Below are 16,198 nucleotides of genomic sequence, written 5' to 3' on the forward strand. Positions count from 1 at the left end.
TATAGGTGCCTAAGGCCAGGAAAAACCCCGTGTTAAAAAAGAGACGGTCTGCTAATGCAGCCGTTTTGATATTGAATCTAGAAACCCAAGACGTTCTTTAAAAATTGTGCATGCAACTAAGATCAGCGGACAGCAACCAAGATTTCCTACATCTGCTTGTGCCCATCGCTGATGGGCACCTGCGCAGAAAAAAAACGCCTTAAAAAAACCCCACTCCAAAACACACACTCCCGCTGCCCTGTGTTGTGATGTAGCGGGAGAGATGCCCATTTCTGGCCACTGCATCACACACCCCCATTCCCTAAAATCCTGGCCATGACCACACTGCCGCAGGAGAGATGCCAACTCTCTCCTGCTACACTAAAATCGTGCCGTGACCTGACCCGAATGTGCCCCCCCCCAGCATCAAGAGAGATGCCCATTCTCCTGCTGCACTAAACTACCCTCCCACTCCCCAACTAGTAGTGACCCCCGTCTCCGCCGCACCCCCTCTCTCTTACCTGAACAGATGAAGGTGGACATCCTCATCGCAGCTGCATCATCTAAAATGGGTATTCCCCTCCCCGATGCACCGGGAAGGGACCTGAGGCTCTGATTGGCCAAGTGAGGCACTGGTGATGTCAACAGTTGCTGTGGATTTTGATACACTTTACCACAGGTGCCCTGACCTAGTGCTCACCTGGTCCAATGGTTAAGCCAGCCCTGCGTACTGTACACTGCTACTTGCTTATTTCATTACGGAGACCTCCTTCTACTACACCATTCTCCCCACTGTGTATTCTGTGGATTATTAAACAGCTAAACCTGTCCATCGTCCAAAGGGAAGATTTGCTTTTCTTGATTTTCAACTGTTTATTATAAATAAATAAACAGATAGCCTATTGCATGTAGACTGAAGAGATGGACGTAGGATTTCCAGTAACAGCGGGATCTGGATAGCTCCTACTGCCCCCCAGACACTCCTACCCCACCTCTCCCTGAAATAACTAATAGACCACACATATATTTGGTATAAATAGCCGCAGCTCAATTTATTAACAAACCAGAAATAATTTGCATAAATTAACATCCAAAAGCATTAACTTGCATATAACAAATCAGCAGCTCCTCCCGAGCTATCCGGTGTAACCATCAACAAAGTTTCCCCCGACCCCGCCATTAACAGCAAGAGTCTGAGGGGTGGCATGACCTCATGCCCCATTAACTTATTCAGTAGACCCCCGGGCACGGCTCCCCGCCGGCCCACCGCTCATCGCCGGATGAGCCCCAGCACCCAGTAGCTCGGGAGACCCGCCTCCCCGATCCACTGAAGCCATCAATAAAGGGTGGGTGGGCGGGAAAAAAGCCGCCCTGGAGGACTCGGAAAAAAGCAGTCCTCCAAGGTCCCGACTTTAAAAGGCTTTCTCAGCCACGCCCCTTAGCAACCACCAATCGCGCGCTTACTCCACACGACCCGACTTCCCCTAGGGCTCTAACTTCCTACTTTACTACCCCTAACTAGCCCACCCATGTGCACTTAGGGCTCCCAGCCCCGTGTTAGTTTTTGCCCTTCGAGACAAGCTCTCGGGCTCCCTTTAACAGCGGGATCTGGATAGCTCCTACTGCCCCCCAGACACTCCTACCCCACCTCTCCCTGAAATAACTAATAGACCACACATATATTTGGTATAAATAGCCGCAGCTCAATTTATTAACAAACCAGAAATAATTTGCATAAATTAACATCCAAAAGCATTAACTTGCATATAACAAATCAGCAGCTCCTCCCGAGCTATCCGGTGTAACCATCAACAAAGTTTCCCCCGACCCCGCCATTAACAGCAAGAGTCTGAGGGGTGGCATGACCTCATGCCCCATTAACTTATTCAGTAGACCCCCGGGCACGGCTCCCCGCCGGCCCACCGCTCATCGCCGGATGAGCCCCAGCACCCAGTAGCTCGGGAGACCCGCCACAGGACTGTAAACTTACAGGCCCCCCCCCCCCAATAAAGGGAGCTGCGGCTGTCAACATAAGGCCAGGACCCTCTCACAACCCGACGCGAAATCATCAAGGAGAAGATCCCAACCCACCGCCGACAAATGAACCCCATCTTTGTGAAACAGACCACCACAAGATAAATCCACCCACTCATGCATTAATTGTAGACCCCCTTGACTAACCACCCACTTACCCACTTGCCTATTCAATTTTGACAACCCCCGGGTCCAACGCCGTGACGCTAAACAACGAGGGCGGGGCACAATATCAGACCAAATCAATAAAACCCCAGGAAACCAATCCAATACAATCCTGAGGTCATCCTTGATAAGATTCACTAAGTCCTTCCCGGAACAGGCATCCACATCGTTCCCCCCAAGGTGCAACAACAGTAAATCTGGATGACGAGGACACGAACGAAGGCGCTCGAGCAACAGCAGCAATTGACTCCATCGCATCCCACGTTGACCCCACCAAGACACATGCAGTCCCAGATGGCTCAGTCCCAAATGACGACCACCAGGACGGATCGCCGCTCTCTCCGATGCCCAATGTATAAAGGAGTGGCCAATGATCCACAAGGAATAAGAACGCCCACAGGAACCTGAAAGAAAAAACAAGAACAGCTAACCAATAACAAAGACAACCCAAGGTGAGCATCAGCGGGCTTTAGCAGTAAAAAACCACCTACACACCCCAGTTCTTAAGAAGCACCCCGCCCCGAATTCAACACACCACAAGACCTCTCTCGACGAATGTACCCCCGAAAAGCGTCAGAAGTCCAACGCCCCAACCGCTGTATGCCCTCCCCAGACATACCCGCCATACTCGCACTCGTAGCCGCTCCAATCCTAAAAGAATGAGTCCCGTAGGCAGCCGGATTCTCCCCACAACGGCCCAACGCCAAGCGCAACACCGCCTGAAACTGATAACGCGTAAGCGGGGCACCCTGAGCATGGACAAACAATGCGGAACCCCCGACTGGACGAATCTCCAGAAAAGCTCGCATCCGCGCAACCGGACACGAACTACAAGCAGCTACAGAATGTAAAACCACCCAGTGCCCCCGAGCACTCTGATCTGTCTTTGAGCTCACGATAAACAATCTCACCAGGGAAGGCAGCAGACGAACATGCTGTACCAACAGGCCACGCAGACCTAAGCGAGCCAAAGGACCAACCAACAACTCGCTCACCCGCAACGCCCCGAAAAATGCGATGGCAAAAGCCGCCTGAAACAAACATACTTCGTAGGGCGAACTCGCCACTTCAACCAACGCATCCAACAACCGAAGAAGCAACTCATGTGTGATGGGCAACCGTGTGTCCCGGGGGGCAGGGCGCGCACGCCCCATAGCTCGGAGCAGACGCGAAACCAAGAATCCGGAAACCGGACAGGCCCAACCCAAAGCTCTGCAAAAAAAGGAGAAGCCTGCTAAGCGACTACGAACCACACCCCGAGACGTGTGAACGCGAAAAGATGACAGCACGAAATCCGCCAACAAGGATTCGGCCACATCACCGGGGCACCAGCCACGCTCCGTCAGAAAGGTCGCCACCATTCGAAAGCCCGCCGAGTAATGCGACCACGTAGAATCTGCTACAGACAAGCGGAGCAGTTCCCAGATTCCTTCCTGACCAGGTTCCATAAATGTACTGGCATCGGCGAACCTTCCTCCCGAGCATCCGGGGCCAACTGTCGAAACTGCAAGAAATTGAAACGAGACAAGGCATCAGCAATTCCATTCTGCAAACCTGGAACATGACGCGCCCGTATATACAAGTTCAACTGCAAACACCGCAATACGAGCTCTCGCATCAGCGCGTTTACCGCCAGACAACGCGCCGCTTGCTTATTAACTACAGCCACTACTCCCAAATTATCGCACCAAAAAACCACCCGCCGATTACGCAACACATCCGCCCACAACTCACAAGCCACAATAAGGGGGAACAACTCCAATAATGTTATATTTTTCGTAATGCCCGTACGAACCCAGTCTTCCGGCCACCGTTCAGCACACCAAGCTCCGCGACAAAAGAGACCAAAACCCACACCACCTGCGGCATCAGAATACAACTGCAGATCCAAGCTAGACACTATGGGCGCCTGAATAGGCACCGTCCCATTAAAATCTTTCAAGAAACGCGCCCACATACAAAGGTCAGCTCGTATTCCAGCCGAAATACGCACGAAATGTCTGCGATCCCGCACCCCAGAAGTGGCCGCAGCTAGTCTACGAGAAAAGGCACGACCCATAGGCAACACTCTACAAGCAAAATTGAGTGAGCCCAACAAGGACTGAACAGTATGCAAAGTCGCTTTAGGAGCCCTAATCACTCGCTCTATGAGCCCTAACAACTGTCGAACTTTCAGCTCCGGAAGACGAGTAACCATGGCGGCCGTATCGAGCTCTATCCCCAAAAACACCAAAGAGGTAACGGGACCCTCAGACTTGTCCCCAGCTAACGGAACACCAAATTCGGCGGACATGTCCTCAAAAGCCCTCTTTAAACGTTCGCATACCTTACTGCCACCGGCACCCACAAATAAGAAGTCATCCAGGTAGTGCACTACTGAAGCAAACCCCACCCTCTGCACCAACACCCAATGCAAGAACGAACTGAACTTTTCAAAATAGGCACAGGAAATGGAACATCCCATCGGCAGACAACGATCGTAAAAGAAAAAGCCTTCAAATCGAAAACCCAACAACGGAAAGGACTGAGGATGAATCGGCAACAACCGAAACGCCGATTCGATATCCACTTTGGCCAAAAGCGCTCCCTGTCCAGCCTCTACTATAAGCCGCAAAGCACAGTCAAAGGAGGCATACCGTACAGAACACAGATCTCGCGGAATGCCTTCATTAACTGAATGACCCAAAGGTCGAGACAAGTTATGAATGAGACGAAACTGCCCTGGTACCTTTTTAGGAATCACCGCCAAAGGTGATATAATCATCTGTGGAAACGGAGGCTCCCGAAAAGGACCTGCAATACGCCCCAACTGCACTTCCCCCAATAGCTTGTTTCTCACTATGCTCCGCAACTGGGAGACCGAGGAGGCGTTCTGAGCACGCCCTGTAACCAACGAACCTTGAAAAGGTATAACAAAACCAGAGGTAAAACCCGCTTCCAAAAAGGCAGCCACGTCCCGCGGCCTATACTCCCGAAGCCAAGGACGCAGCGCCTCAATCCGGATAGGAGTCGGTAACTCCCCAGAAAAATTACTTCCCTGTCCCACCTGCCACACCGCTACTGCGCTTGGGACATTTGAGGGCTGTATGCGCCTGACCACAGACCGAGCAGGCATGTCGAAATTTACAGTCGGTGAAAGGGCAACTGGATTTATTAAATTTCCAACATACGTCGGACCCAGCAGCGGAACCTCCACCGACTCCCCCACGAAAAAGCCGCCCCCCACCGGCAGGTCCGGGTGCAGCCTTACCACCCTGATTGGACAGAGACTTAGACGCCATGTGAGTAAGCCACAAATTCACATCCTGGGTGCCCCAAGACATAAACCTGTTCTCCTCCATTTTGTCTCGAAAAGCCTCGTCATAATTCAACCAGGCCCAACCTCCAAACCTCTGATACGAATCTAAAACTGAATCTGCATAGGACAGCAATAAACCGTAGTCCTTTGGGTTAGCTCGCCCCCAAACGCTGGCCAGCCTCAAAAAAGCCCGCACCCAATTAAGGATTGACCGCGCTACAGGGAAAGGCTTCATCTCCTTCCTATCCTTTTTAGATTTTTTAGTACCCCGCCTGTGAGCCCTGCCCTCTAACAAACGAAAAATATCCACGCAAGACCGTCGACGAATTTTACGACGCAAAGAACGAGGCACCCGTTCCCAGAGCTCGGACAAAGCTACCAAAGCAGGAACCCCACGAACTCCTCCTGAGGAACCCGCAACCTCTCCTCCCGCAGAAAACTCCACCCCACCTACAGGCCCCTTAGACGATGAGGAGGAAGCAGACGAAGACGACGAAGAAGACCCTGTCGACGACGAAGACGAGTCACCCCGCCGCCGTCTACGCTTACTCTTTTTACCGCGTGCTTTACCCGCAAGAGCAACCAGAGCAGGCGCCACATTACCCTGTGAAGAAGGTCCTGGTTCCACGACTCCGCCAGAAGAGATGCCGCCGACAGCAGTCCCACCGGAAGAAACAGGTCCAGAAGCCGAGACGCCCCTAACAGCAACCCCAGGCAAGGAAGACGAGGGATGAGAAGGTCCCGCAGCGCCACCGCCAGCAGCTACCACACCACCGAACGCCGAACTGCGCTCCGATCCGGAACATCCTGGCCGCTCTTGCACTCCCGCAGCTCCCCCGTCTGATACTCCAGGATCCCGACCACCAGGAAGAAATGCAGGCACCTGCGGAGACCAAGAAAACAAGGAGGCAGGACCAGGCAAAATACCCCCAGCCACACCCAAAGGGACACCCCAACTAGCACCATAACTACTACTAGGCATAATACCCATCGCCATAGGGCCAGCAGAACTCCCCCCCCAGTGAGAAACCGATGGACCCACCCCACTAACAGAAGACCCTGGACCCCAAGACGGGGCACCCCAACCAGGACCCCACCCCCCAGGAAACACACCAGCCCACGACGTAGACGCCCCTCCAACCGGAACAGGCCCCTGACTGAAACAATCCAGCCCCCTGCCTAAGCTAAAAACATGAGGAGACCCACATGAATCCAAAGAACCCAATCCCCGAGGCATGTTAGCAGCCGCCCCCTCACGTATTGGGCCCAAACCCACATCAATCCCAATGTGTGCCGCAGAAGCAGTATCAGCAGCCACAGAAACCCTCCCGCTCATTTCTAACGGCACTGAGGCAGCGCTTGAAGCCGCAGGCAAAAAAGCCGTTGGCGAAGCCCCGCCCCCACACGCGACAGACGAGCTGCGGCCAGCCGACACAGACCCACTCGAGCCAGTCGACGAAACCGCCTGGAGTCTAACCTTGTGCACATGCACTCCCGCTGAACCAACGTTCCCCCGAGTCCCTCCCAAACCAGCTATGGCCATAGCCGACAGCGCGGCGGTCTTGGAACGACGCTCCGGCCGAACTCGCTCATCCCCAGTGCCCCGACCCACCTGCTGCGGCAGCTCTTCCGAAAAAGAATCCCCAGCAAGCAGTGATATCTCTGCTACTTCCCCCTCCGCATTGCCACTCCTCGCACCGCTGGACTCCATGCCACCGTCAAAAATGCCCAGGCACCTCACCGCAACAGCCGACGCAGACACAGCACCCGCTCCCAATCAACCGCCAAAAAAGCCGCCCTGGAGGACTCGGAAAAAAGCAGTCCTCCAAGGTCCCGACTTTAAAAGGCTTTCTCAGCCACGCCCCTTAGCAACCACCAATCGCGCGCTTACTCCACACGACCCGACTTCCCCTAGGGCTCTAACTTCCTACTTTACTACCCCTAACTAGCCCACCCATGTGCACTTAGGGCTCCCAGCCCCGTGTTAGTTTTTGCCCTTCGAGACAAGCTCTCGGGCTCCCTTATTCGTGGATGCTAAAGAAGGATGTTGAGCTTCAGTGGTAAAAGCAGGATGCGTGTTCTAGGGATGGAAAGGGAGAGATAGAGATGCTACAAACTACTTGCTTGCTGAGCTCAAGATAAACAGAGGAAGGGATGTCAAGAATATCCATGAGAACAGGGGCCTTTGTAAACAATCGCTAGGGCCAGAGGTCGTACCTTGGGCTGAGGCATGAATCCAGGCAGGTCTCATGAAGTCTGGAGGGAATGGGTCATAGTCAAGATTTAACCTATAAGAATAGAGATAAACTCTAGCAGGGAGCTGCTGTTTACTTTGGATTGCATGTTCCAAGTGCAATATGAAACAAAATGTAAACATGCACACACTAGAGAACATCTGAATTCACGTGTACCACTAAGTACAGAACCAAAGAAACATCTAAGTCCAATTTGGACATAGGACGCTAGTCACCTAAAGTCAGCAACAGAAAATGTCTGTTCTCGAAAAGAGAGGCACCTTATAGGACACTGCTGTGAACTTCGCAAAAAAGGTGCCCCTTTCAGTTCTGGGTGCACTGCAGGATTCAGAGGCCTAAAAAGTCCCTGGACATGTCTAAAAGGCCATTTTGGTTATCGGCACTTGGATGACCTGTCTTTTAGATTGTCCAAGTGCCGACTTGGGCGAGTTTTTAGACGTATTTAACTTTCGATTCAGAGCCCCAAAGTCAGTAATGAAGTCTATAATAACTAATACAAGATTTTTTTTTTTTTTTAATGTGGTATTATGTTTTTCACAGAGCAAATTTGTTGGCAGTAGTGGGGATTTTTTTTTTTTTTGCCTTACTGCGTGTTATGTTTCATTAGTGAAATGGATGTAACTTACGCACACAATAAATAAATTTATAGTATTCCACTGGGTTTTATGAGCTTTCCAGAAAAAAATCAAGGAGAATGTCTAATCAGATTTCAAATAAAAATATGGCAATATATCACAATCACAACTATTTTATTATGCCTAAGAACTGCTGTCAGAATAAATGAGTTTTTAATATGTTCCATAGTCATCTAAATTAGTGTAAACAGTCACGTCAAGATCTGAACTTCATCTTTTGATCAAGCTGTTGCACATTGAATTATGTAGTATATGAAAGAATGATTGGTTGGTTTTTGGAAATCCATAATTTTACATGTTAATAAAAGATCATACTGGTAAATGCAGTTTAAAGAAGCCCCGTGAAGTTAAAGTGAATAAAATGGACAGTGTCTTGTTTGTAACCTGAGATGGACATTGAAAGTCAAGCTTTAAGTTCAGAATCAAAGGTTTCAGATATCTTACTCCAAAAAATGATGACCTTGACAAATTTCTGTCTACTCTAATTCACCTGTTGGCTTTGTAGAAATTGTCTCACAGAAGTTGCCTACAAGTTTGGTTTTCGACTATACTTCTGAAAAGTAAAGGGCTCATAATCGAAACGCGTTTTAAAAACCAGCCCAAATCAACACTTGGACGACCTAAAAGACAGGTCGTCCAAGCGCCGATAATCGAAATGGGTTTTTAAACGTAGCCAGAGACTTTTTAGGCCTCTGAATTCTGCTGAGCACCCAGAGCTGAAAGGGGTTTTGACCAGGTACTAGTGACATTGATTGCCCACCGTACGAACAGGCTACTGGACTTGATGGACGATTGATCTGACCCAATAAGGCTATTCTTATGTTCTTATGAAGGAGTGGTTAGGATGGGATGTAGGCCAACCTAGACTCAGTTGTCCTGCAGAGATAATCGAAAGTTCGACGAGGCTGCCTGGCCTGAACTTATACGTTGAGACTTAGCCAATCTAAAAACAGGTCTAAGTGCCCAGATAACCACAGCAGACACAAAGTACAGACCCCCCCACACACTCCCCTAGTGGTCAATGCCCCCCCCCCCCACTGCCATAAAAATCAGAATAAACATGTACATACCTGCCTCCAGAACATCAGCACCTGTCATAGGAAAGCCTAATAGAGCGGCACAGTGTCTTAAGTAGTCTGGGGGTGGGCTAGTGACCCATAGAGAGGAGGATCCAGGCCCCTAAAGCCACTCTAACCACTGCATTCATGGTGGAAAATGTGAGTCCACCAAAAAAACCCAAATCCTACTGTACTGCCATATACTTGGCACCTGCAGCCTTAAGGACTATTGGGGTTGTAGACAGGTAGGAATAGTAGGGTTTTTTTTGGGGGGGGGGGCCCACTATGACCTGCAAGGGAGTTGTGGTGAGATGTTTATGTGGTACCCTTTTTGTGAAGTTCACAGCAGTACCCTGTAAGGTGCCCCACTGCTCTGTTGCCATGTCTTGGTGGCCAGTCCATCACTTTGTTGGCCCCTCCCACCTCCAAAAGGTCTTGCTGTAGGCGTTTCGGACTTGGATGATTTTTTGGGTGAGAATGTAGTTCAAAGATAGATGTATTAGCGGTCTAGACTAGTGCTGCCCGATTCAGGGAAAAAAATTTTTGATTCGATTTGATTCAGCCTACTGAATTGGTTTTTCGATTCGATTTTCCTGCCCAATTGAGTGTTGTTTTTTTTTTGGTTTTTTTTTTTTCAAACATCCTGGTGGGTTTATTTTATAGCCTCTTCACCCCTTTTATAGCCTCTTCATTCCCATTGCCTTCTCCTAACCACACTGGCGCTGTGGTGTAAACAAAATAAACAAACAAAAAAGACTTTTCCTCTCTCTGTTAAATCCTAGCTCACGTTTGCGGTCTAACACCAGCTCTGGCAGGATACACGTTTCAAATCTGACATATTGTAATCACAAAATGGAAAATAAAATTAGTTTTTCTACCTTTTGTAGTCTGGTCATTATTCAAATCTTGTTGGTCCCAGGCTCTGGTTGTCTTCTGATAATTTGCTTGCCAGGGTCTCCTTCTTTCTTCTTTCTCCGTTCTAACCATCCATCTGCCATCTCTGTCCTCCCCTTCCGTTTCCCTTCCCTCCCCCGGAGGATCATTCTTTTTTTTCGTCTTCATCCATAGATCCACCTTTTCTTAACTACCCTTTCATCCAGCATCTCTCCCTCCTTCCCCACCACCCCAGGATCCACCATCTCTCCCTTTCTTTTCCCAACTACCCTCCTATCCAGTATATCTATCCCCTCCTCCACACCATCCCTTGTGTCCAACTTTTCTCCCTTTCTGTTCCTTCCCTCCCTAAATCCCATTGTCCATCATCTCTCTCCCTCTCCTCTGTTTTTAGACCCATTGTTTCTTCCCCCCCAAAGTTCGGCATATGCACATCTCTTTGAACCCCCCTTCCTTCCCTCCATGTACTTCTACATAGGGCCCCCCTCCCCTGAAGGCCTGTCCCCCCCTGAAGGCCTATGCCACTATCGCTGGCCTGTACCCCCTTTGAAGACTGTCCCCCCTCTTGAAGGCCTGTCCCCCCCTTAAAGGTCTGCACCCCCCATTAAAGGCCTTTTCCCCCTTGAAGGCCTGCACCCCAAGGCCTGTCCCACCCCCTGAAGGACTGCCCCCACAGCATTTACCTTATAGCTGCAGCCTGTAGTGAAGATTGCGGTTACAGCGTCTTTACTAAGTGTTTTAAGCTGTTTCCTCTGCTGCGGTCCCGCCCCTCCTCTGACATCAGAGGCAGGATCGGGGTGGAGGAAATAGCTGAAAGCACTTAGTAAAGATGCTGTAACCGCGATCTTCGCTGCAGGCTGCAGCTGTAAGGTAAACACTGCGGGGAGGCCAGAGTGAACACGGAGGCCTTCCTGGGGAGGGGGGGGCAGTCCTTCAGAGGGTGGGATGGGATGCGATTTGATGCGATGTCCTTCAGGGAGGCAAGGGGCACTTCCCGACTGACCCTCCCTCCTGCCCTCTAAAGCAGATGCGGCAGCAGACAGCCAGCAAGAGCAGCGCTGCCGCTCCTGCTATAGGGGGTGAGGGTCCGAATCGGGAAGCCGATTTTTTTAAAAAATTTAAATCGATTTGAATCGATTCACCCGAAGTGAATCGGTGAACCGATTTGAATCGTGAATCGGGCAGCACTAGTCTAGATGATCAAACGTAGGTGATTTTCGGGGAAAAAAATTTTTGGACATATTTTTTGAGAATGGACTTTGGACGCTGCCAACTTTGAGTGACTAGCACCCTAGGCCCAAAGCAGACTTATATGTTTGTTTTGATTATGCTACTCTAAATATCTGTATAGTCCTACATGCAGGTCTAAGCTGAGCCAATTGAAAAAAAATTGTTGACAGTGGCTAAGTCGGTGATTTCCAAACCTCAGCCAGGCAGGCTATCAGGATATCAACAATGAATATTCATGACATTGATTTAAACCACAACCAACTTAGACATAAACACAATCAAATATCCCATCCAAACCACCATAAAACTACTTGGCATGACCATAGACAGATGCTGCACAATGCAACCGCAAATAAATAAAACAATTCAGAAATCATTCGCAATCATGAGAAATCTGAGACAAGTCCGAAAATTCTTTGAAAGAACACAATTCCAACTTATAGTACAATCCCTAATACTAGGGATATTGGACTACTGCAACATCCTCTTCCTTCCTTGCCCTGCAACTACGATTAGACAACTCCAAACAATCCAAAATACAGCTTTGAGACTCATCTACTCATTGAAAAAACATGACCACATCACTGAAGCCTTCATCAACTCACATTGGCTTCCAATCCAAGAAAGAATCCAATTCAAATTCTACTGCATATTATTTAAAACCCTACACGGAGACAGCCCATCATACTTGAACAATCGCCTCATCCAAGCACCCACTACAAGACACAGAAAAACGCACGCCCCATTCATACCCCCCCCAATCAAGGAAGTAAAAAGAACAAAACTACACGACGGCCTCCTAGCCACCCAAGCCGCAAGGCTGGACAACCAGATCTCCAACCTCTTGATGACCACCCCAGACTATAGGACGTTCAGAAAAGAAATAAAAACCACACTTTTCAAGAAATTCCTGAAGCAGCAATAACATCACGACCGCTTAGTAACTCTAAAACCGACACTTGATCTACCCACTACTGCACTAATAACAACAAAAGAACTTCCACTATGACTACCTATTAACTCTTTTACAAACCACCTCACCCTCAACAACCTGCTAAATGTTTATAAGATCTACAACTTACCTCTCTAGCTAATCATTGTAACTCTGTTTTTTTTTAAACTAACCTTTTGTAATCCGCCTTGAACCGCAAGGTAATGGCGGAATAGAAATCCCTAATGTAATGTAATGTAATATATACTGCCTCCTTGGTATGCAAAACTATCTCTTAAATATTTGTTGATTTACAATAAAGCTGTCTTGTACCTAATAGGGTAGTAAATGAGGAAGTTGTATAACACATTCTCACATTTTCTATATATTAACATATTGAATATTCCTTGTGGATTTTCTGAAAACCTGACTGGTTAGGCCTCCCCCAGGACAGGTTTGGGAATCACTGGGATAATTCCATCCAAATCCTTTGGCAATCAACATGCTCCAACTATTGTCTTATAAACTAGGAACTCATAGAGTTAATTACCTTAATGTTTTGCTACTTTACCTTAATGTTTTGCTACTTGGGATCTAGCTAGGTGCTTGGGACCTGGGTTGACTACTGCTGGAGACAGGATACTAGACCTGATGGACCTTTGATCTGTCCCAGTATGGCAATTCTTATGTTCTTATAATGCTTTTTTAAAAAACAGATATGGAGCTATTTCCTGGATACTGTGGGCTCTAACTCCTTGCTGAATTCACAATGCTTGGGGCAGTCAGTAAGGGAAAGTTTAATTTTGGACTGTAGATCATTTTAAATAACTCCTCTTGAATTGAGATCCTAAGTGAGGTGCTTTCCTGCAGCAGAGCCACAGATGTTGCTAGTGCTGTAGTCTTCAGAGCCAACAACATGGAATTTCAAACATAGTCCATCACCTTGTTCTTTAGAGACTCGTGTCTCCCATCTCTCTATAACCTAACTGGAATATACTATTTATCCTTTTATCCAGCCAGTGCCCTGATTTCATGGAGCGGGTACACACTTTTTATTGTCAGTGGTTATGTAGTGAAAAATCTTCTCTTCCAAGCACACACAGCAGGTATAAGGGGTCCATGATGTCTGCTTGTATAATTGACATGCAGTCTATAAACAGGCACACAATCCATACTGGAAAAATAAGTTAGAGTAAAAATGCCCGTTTACTGAGCCCTCCCCAAGCACACATATAAATAGAAAAATGGAGTTATGAAACAATAAAGCATGTAGGGGTAGATTTAAGAAAGACCCAGAGAAACAGAGTGGTGGGCATGAATTCTATAATGGGAACTGCATACGCAATTACTATTATGGAATACTAGTGATAGTTCATATATACAGTACATACCTTACATTAGGTGTGAGCATGTCCATAAGAACATATGCATAGCAATACTGGGCCAAAACAGTGGTCCATCTAGTCTAGTATGCTGTTTTCAACAGTGGCCAATCCAGGTCCCAAGTACCAGGCAGAAACCCAAAGAGTAGCAACATTCCATGCAGAATCCCAAAGAATAGCAAAATTCCAGAATCCTAAATAGTAGCAATATTCCACACTACCAGTCCCAGGGCAAGCAGTGGTTTCTGCCACAGTAGCTTGGACAGTCTCTAGGAGTTTCCCTGAGAAGCATGGTTCATGAAAGCCCTGATTTAAGTGGCATGCTTTGATTTATCATTTTGTATAGTAGGTTGGGAAGTATTCTCTAGATCAGGGCTGCCCAAGTCCGGTCCTCGAGACCTACTGGCAGGCCAGGTTTTCAGGATATCCACAATGAATATGCATGAGAGAGATTTGCCTGCACTGCCTTCTTGGAATGCAAATCTCTCTCATGCATGCTAGTATTCTATGAGTGCCTAAGTGTCCTCTCTAGGCAAGAGTGACAGTGATCCCTCTTGAGACCTGCTGTTAATCCAGTTTGCTTTACTTTAATTTATAAGACGGAAGACTGCCACATCTGCATGCAGAATGCAAACAATTTCTTTTTTGTAGCGGTACTTTTTTATTCTTTGTTTTTGTCTTATAAACTTACAGGTCATAATTTAACTAAGGAACCCTTTCCAAAAAAAATGTAATTGCTGTCATTTATTATGGTTGCCCAACATTTAATAACTCTTCCCTTTTCAGATTTATATGCATTTTGGAGGGACAGTAATTCAAATTAGAATGATTTTTCAAAACTGTCCACCATGTTTCACTAAACCTGCCAACAGAATTATTGTGCGGTCTTTACCAAGGACTGGACTGGCTCCAAATACCGGGAAAATCTTCCTCTTATCTCAGTGTTCTTCATACATCATCTCATATAGTGTCTTTCTGCCCTCAATATTCTTCACGAAGTCCAACAGAGCTCGTTATACTGTACACACGTAAGGAGTTTTAGAGACACAGGAGAGACCAAAGCAAAGGATGAGAACTGTGGATCTTGATACCAATGTAGTATCTGATTTGGACTCCAGAAAAAGGTCTTTATGACCAAAACATGGACCATGTTAGGTCCACACTAGAGAATGACAAATTTTTCCCCGTCCCGGCAGGAACTCAGTTCCCCTGTCCCGTTCCCGTGAGTTTTGTCTCTGTCCCTGGATAATGTCACTAAAATATATTGCAGACTACCGTAGCCGTATCTGGACAGTACTGGTATATACCACTTACTGTATATGCCGTATATATCCCACATACGAGGAGCCACTGAAAGGTTCTCAGCCCAACCAACAAAGTTGGGGCAGCCTTAATCGAGGGCTTTGCACTTAATCCAGCGATTTTCCACTTTTCTCCATTCCGTATTATACTGACAGAATGAAAAAAGTGGAAAACTACTGGAATTACTGTTTAGCCCTCGATGGAGACTGTCCCAACTTTGTTGGTTGGGCTGGGAACTTTTCAGCAGCCCCTCATATACTACTATTAATTATTTCTATAACGCTACCAGAAGTACGCATCGCTGTACAGAGTCACAAAGACAGTCCCTGCTCGAAAGAGCTTACAATCTAAACAGACAAACAAGATGTCATGGATATTGCTGCTGAACAGCCAACACGTAACAAGCAAGGTTAGAGATAGGGAGGGGCAGACTCCATATAAACTCCAAATATACGCAGGGGGTATACCTAGGGTATATGTCACCTGGGGCTGATCATTTTTTAACACCCCCCCTACAAATATAAAAAAATATTTTTAGTAATTTTATTTATTAATTTATATAGCTCATCCTCCCCAAAGAGCTCAGAACGGGTTACAGTTTAACATTCATAATGGTACAATATAACATTACATAGGGTTACAACTTCTCCAACCCCAGGCTGGTGCTATGGTGTAAACAAAATAAACAAAAAAGACATTTCCTCTCTCTGTTAGGTCTTAGCTCATACTCGCTGTCTTAATACCAGCTCTGGGAGGATACAGATCTGACATATTGTCATCACAAAATAGCAAATAAAATTATTTTTCTGCCTTTTGTTGTCTGGCCACTTTATTATTCAAATCATGTTGGTCCCAGGCTCTGGTTTCTGTTTGTCTTCTGTTAACTCGCTCACCAGGGTCTCCTGCCCATTTGATGTTTTCTTCTTTCTTAGTGCTTAGCATCCATCTTCCATCTTTGTACTTTCCCTTCCATTACCATATCCAATATTTCTGTTTTTTTCCCACTGCCTACCATCTCTCTTTCTCTCTTTTCCT

At 47.4% G+C, this 16,198-nt stretch overlaps 2 protein-coding genes across 5 annotated transcripts in view; one reads left to right on the forward strand and one right to left on the reverse strand.

Moving 5' to 3' along the window:
* Positions 1–16,198, forward strand: part of GLIS1 (GLIS family zinc finger 1) — a 243,432-nt gene that overhangs the window by 80,294 nt on the left and 146,940 nt on the right. The gene's annotated exons all lie outside the window — the stretch shown is intronic.
* LOC117346746 lies at positions 513–15,047 on the reverse strand. 2 transcript variants are annotated; one of them, XM_033916804.1, is made up of 4 exons: positions 14,754–15,047; positions 7,694–7,764; positions 6,080–6,359; positions 513–2,582 (listed from the first exon to the last, which is right to left on the reverse strand). In XM_033916804.1, the coding sequence occupies exons 2-4, from the start codon at positions 7,706–7,708 to the stop codon at positions 2,005–2,007; spliced, it is 873 nt and encodes a 290-aa protein (XP_033772695.1). In that variant the 5' UTR covers positions 7,709–7,764; positions 14,754–15,047; the 3' UTR covers positions 513–2,004. The 2 variants fall into 2 exon arrangements, with proteins under 2 accessions (XP_033772695.1, XP_033772694.1); XM_033916803.1 differs by lacking the exons at positions 7,694–7,764; positions 14,754–15,047 and having other exon boundaries at positions 6,080–6,462.

The sequence above is a fragment of the Geotrypetes seraphini genome, chromosome 12 (assembly GCF_902459505.1).
Source record: "Geotrypetes seraphini chromosome 12, aGeoSer1.1, whole genome shotgun sequence".
Classification (NCBI taxonomy): domain Eukaryota; kingdom Metazoa; phylum Chordata; class Amphibia; order Gymnophiona; family Dermophiidae; genus Geotrypetes; species Geotrypetes seraphini.